Below are 4,499 nucleotides of genomic sequence, written 5' to 3' on the forward strand. Positions count from 1 at the left end.
TCAAGATAGGTTATGAACAGCGATCTAAATGCCTCTTTATTTATGTTCCTGAATGATTAGTAATAGTAATATCTTCCACGGAAATATGGTCAGGTGTCTTTTCCGTAATCCTGCTATTCTGATAACTAAGAGTTGTTATTAATAGAGGTGTTCACCTGGATGTTATTCCTCGTAACTCTCTCCGTACACCGAGGAACGCGGGTAATGGCACTGCTTTCATTCATCCATTTAGCTCAACTCTACAACTGCAGTTCCCAGAATAACAGGATTACAGAAAGGACACATGACCGTAGATGAACGTACCGCTGGTACATTGGCAGTCAGGGATAGTGGTGACATGATCAGGCGGTCAAGAAGGATAAGAGGACCGGACTCAGGATAGCTGCCTCTCTAGACGTTGAGATGTAAGTATCATCCTAGTTACACACTCAGAACTTGACAAAGAACTCAGAAGAGTGCAAAAGACTTGGTGTAAATTCCTTACATAAATTTCACAAATACACAAGTGTGCTTTTTTATCCTTTGTTCCAGAAGGATGTTCTGTCTTTCGCTTGTGTACAGTACGCTGCTGATGTTATCCTGCTTATGTGAGCCTCTGGAGTTAGGTTTGATGTTAGGTCCACTTCCAGGGGCCAGATTCACGAAAGCACTTACGCAAGCACTTACGAACGTGTACATCTTTCCTCAATCTTTGACGCCTTTGGTTACATTTATTAAACAGTTTACAAGCATGAAAACTTCCCATTCAACTGTTGTTATCGTTATAAACAGCCTCCTGGTGCTTCGGAGCTCATCAACTGTTTAATAATTGTAAACAAAGTCGCCAAAGATTGAGAAAAGAGGTACAGGTTCGTAAGTGCTTGCGTATGTGCTTTCGTGAATCTTGCCCCTGGTCTTTTTCTTGAGTTGCTACAGGGAGTTGGTTTTGTTTTATTTTGTGTTGTTCCTTTGGTCTCCTGTCACCTGTTCCTATTTTCATCACATTACACTTGATCGTATTGAACTCCAGTAGCCATATCTCTGACCGTCTGTGAAACTTGTTCAAGTCGTCTTGGAGATTCCTACAATTCATTTGTCTCAACTCGTCTCAATAATTTTGCGTCACCTACAAACATCGACTCAACAAACATAAGAAATAGAATTGGTCCCCAGCACCAATCCTTGAAGTATTCTTGTTACTGTTTGACAGTCCGACTTCACACCCCTTACTGTTACTCTCTGGCTTCTGTCTGTTACGTAATTCCTTACCCATGTTAGGGCTTCTCCGCTTACTCCCGCCTGCCTCTAAAGCTTGTATAGTACATCTTAAGTGTTGTACTGTGGCTACCTACCTTGAGGTGCTTCCGGGGCTTAGTGTCCCCGCGGCCCGGTCGTCGACCAGGCCTCCTGGTTGCTGGACTGATCAACCAGGCTGTTAGACGCGGCTGCTCGCAGCCTGACGTATGAGTCACAGCCAAACCTTTGCCAAAATGTGGCAAAGGTTTTTTGCCGATCCAAGCTATGTCAGTGTTTGTTTTTATAACTAATTCTCAAAGTGTGTAACTAGTCTCAATCTCATTTTATTAAATTTCTTTGGAGGGGTTGCCTGTTAGTGATACTGGTCTGTAGTTTAGTGCCTCTTTTATATCTCCTTTCTTGAAAATTTTTACCATATTTATCTTCTTACAGCAGCTAGGCAACTGTTCCTTTGTAAGCTTAAAGATCTTCGCTAGAGATACGCTGAGGGCCTGCGCTGCCTCTTTTAATATCGACGGTGATACGTTGTCTGACCCAACAGCTTTAGTACCATCTAGTGATGCTAGGTCTTGCTTGACTTCTTCTGCTCTCACCTCAATATTGAACAGTCTCTCGTTTACGGTCATCTGATCCTGTAACATGGAGAGCTGCTCAGGCTCGGTTGTGGACACAACATGGAAACTGGTGTTCACTACCTCGCAGATCTCCTTAACGGTTACTGTATAGACCATTCTCATTTTTTGAAGTCTTGTCACTCTATTGTCATCATATGGGTGACATGTTTCATTTAATAATAATATGCAATTTCTATGAGTTGAAGTCAGTATAGTGAGATGTTTGTGTCTTATTGTGTCTAAAATTATGCATAGTCTGTCTGTCTGTATATTTGCATCTGCCTCCAGCTGTTTTTAATGTTCTGCCTCTGTATCACTCTATCTTTTTAACTGCATGGCAGCCTATTGATGTATACCTGATGTATTATTGATGTATATCTAACTGTCTACACCCTTCACAAACATTCGTGCTCTGCTAAACCGGGCAAGAAGGTACCCGTTGATTAAACCAAAAATTCACTGAAAAATATTGTCTATTGGTTCTTTTGAGACCGAAAAATAATACTTCAGCCATCCCTTCAGTTATTTTCTAATGAGTGGAGAGAGGACGCCTGTGCCCGTGGGTCGCAATAACATCAAAACAGACGGACATTGGCATACTTTACACTACTAATACCGTGATGTGACAAGCTTAATTATTTATAATCTGTGTAGTGCCCTACCTCATATAACTCACAATGTGCAGTTGCTGTTAAAAGCCTCCTTAATGGGTAAGGGGGGAGGGGGATACTTTGCAACACTGTTTTTCTAGGTGCCGATTTGTTTCAAGAATTACCACATTTTGTTTTACCTGTGACTGTGTGGGGGACCTGTGGCTGTGTGGGGGACCTGTGACTGTGTGGGGGACCTGTGACTGTGTGGGGGACCTGTGACTATGTGGGGGACATGTGGCTGTGTGGGGGACCTGTGACTGTGTGGGGGACCTGTGGTTGTGTGGGGGACCTGTGACTGTGTGGGGGACCTGTGACTGTGTGGGGGACCTGTGACTGTGTGGGGGACATGTGACTGTGTGGGGGACCTGTGGTTGTGTGGGGGACCTGTGGTTGTGTGGGGGACCTGTGGTTGTGTGGGGGACATGTGACTGTGTGGGGGACCTGTGGTTGTGTGGGGGACCTGTGACTGTGTGGGGGACATGTGACTGTGTGGGGGACCTGTGACTGTGTGGGGGACATGTGACTGTGTGGGGGACCTGTGACTGTGTGGGGGACCTGTGGTTGTGTGGGGGACCTGTGGCTGTGTGGGGGACCTGTGACTGTGTGGGGGACCTGTGGTTGTGTGGGGGACCTGTGAATGTGTGGGGGACGTGTGACTGTGTGGGGGACCTGTGACTGTGTGGGGGACCTGTGGTTGTGTGGGGGACCTGTGAATGTGTGGGGGACGTGTGACTGTGTGGGGGACCTGTGACTGTGTGGGGGACATGTGACTGTGTGGGGGACCTGTGGTTGTGTGGGGGACCTGTGACTGTGTGGGGGACCTGTGACTGTGTGGGGGACCTGTGACTGTGTGGGGGACCTGTGGTTGTGTGGGGGACCTGTGAATGTGTGGGGGACGTGTGACTGTGTGGGGGACCTGTGACTGTGTGGGGGACATGTGACTGTGTGGGGGACCTGTGGTTGTGTGGGGGACCTGTGACTGTGTGGGGGACCTGTGACTGTGTGGGGGACCTGTGGTTGTGTGGGGGACCTGTGGTTGTGTGGGGGACCTGTGGTTGTGTGGGGGACCTGTGGTTGTGTGGGGGACCTGTGGTTGTGTGGGGGACCTGTGGTTGTGTGGGGGACCTGTGACTGTGTGGGGGACCTGTGACTGTGTGGGGGACCTGTGACTGTGTGGGGGACCTGTGGTTGTGTGGGGGACCTGTGAATGTGTGGGGGACGTGTGACTGTGTGGGGGACCTGTGACTGTGTGGGGGACATGTGACTGTGTGGGGGACCTGTGACTGTGTGGGGGACCTGTGGTTGTGTGGGGGACCTGTGGTTGTGTGGGGGACCTGTGGTTGTGTGGGGGACCTGTGGTTGTGTGGGGGACCTGTGGTTGTGTGGGGGACATGTGACTGTGTGGGGGACCTGTGGTTGTGTGAGGGACCTGTGACTGTGTGGGGGACCTGTGACTGTGTGGGGGACCTGTGGTTGTGTGGGGGACATGTGACTGTGTGGGGGACCTGTGACTGTGTGGGGGACCTGTGACTGTGTGGGGGACATGTGACTGTGTGGGGGACCTGTGGTTGTGTGGGGGACCTGTGACTGTGTGGGGGACATGTGACTGTGTGGGGGACCTGTGACTGTGTGGGGGACATGTGACTGTGTGGGGGACCTGTGACTGTGTGGGGGACATGTGACTGTGTGGGGGACCTGTGGTTGTGTGGGGGACCTGTGGTTGTGTGGGGGACCTGTGACTGTGTGGGGGACATGTGACTGTGTGGGGGACCTGTGACTGTGTGGGGGACATGTGACTGTGTGGGGGACCTGTGGTTGTGTGGGGGACCTGTGGTTGTGTGGGGGACCTGTGACTGTGTGGGGAACCTGTGGTTGTGTGGGGGACCTGTGACTGTGTGGGGGACATGTGACTGTGTGGGGGACCTGTGACTGTGTGGGGGACATGTGACTGTGTGGGGGACCTGTGGTTGTGTGGGGGACCTGTGGTTGTGTGGGG

General features: G+C 50.0%; 1 protein-coding gene across 1 annotated transcript; it reads right to left on the minus strand.

The window, feature by feature from the left end:
- Positions 1-1,562: 1,562 nt before the first annotated feature.
- Positions 1,563-1,967, minus strand: LOC123757343 (uncharacterized). Its single transcript, XM_045740912.2, has one exon. It carries the CDS (start codon positions 1,965-1,967, stop codon positions 1,563-1,565), a length of 405 nt encoding a protein of 134 aa, XP_045596868.2.
- Positions 1,968-4,499: the final 2,532 nt, after the last annotated feature.

Source organism: Procambarus clarkii, chromosome 13 (assembly GCF_040958095.1).
Source record: "Procambarus clarkii isolate CNS0578487 chromosome 13, FALCON_Pclarkii_2.0, whole genome shotgun sequence".
Lineage (NCBI taxonomy): Eukaryota > Metazoa > Arthropoda > Malacostraca > Decapoda > Cambaridae > Procambarus > Procambarus clarkii.

What these genes read in the sequence shown, in the direction of transcription:
- LOC123757343 (XM_045740912.2), bottom strand. Translation starts at nt 1,967, where the DNA reads ATGGTCTATACAGTAACCGTTAAGGAGATCTGCGAGGTAGTGAACACC.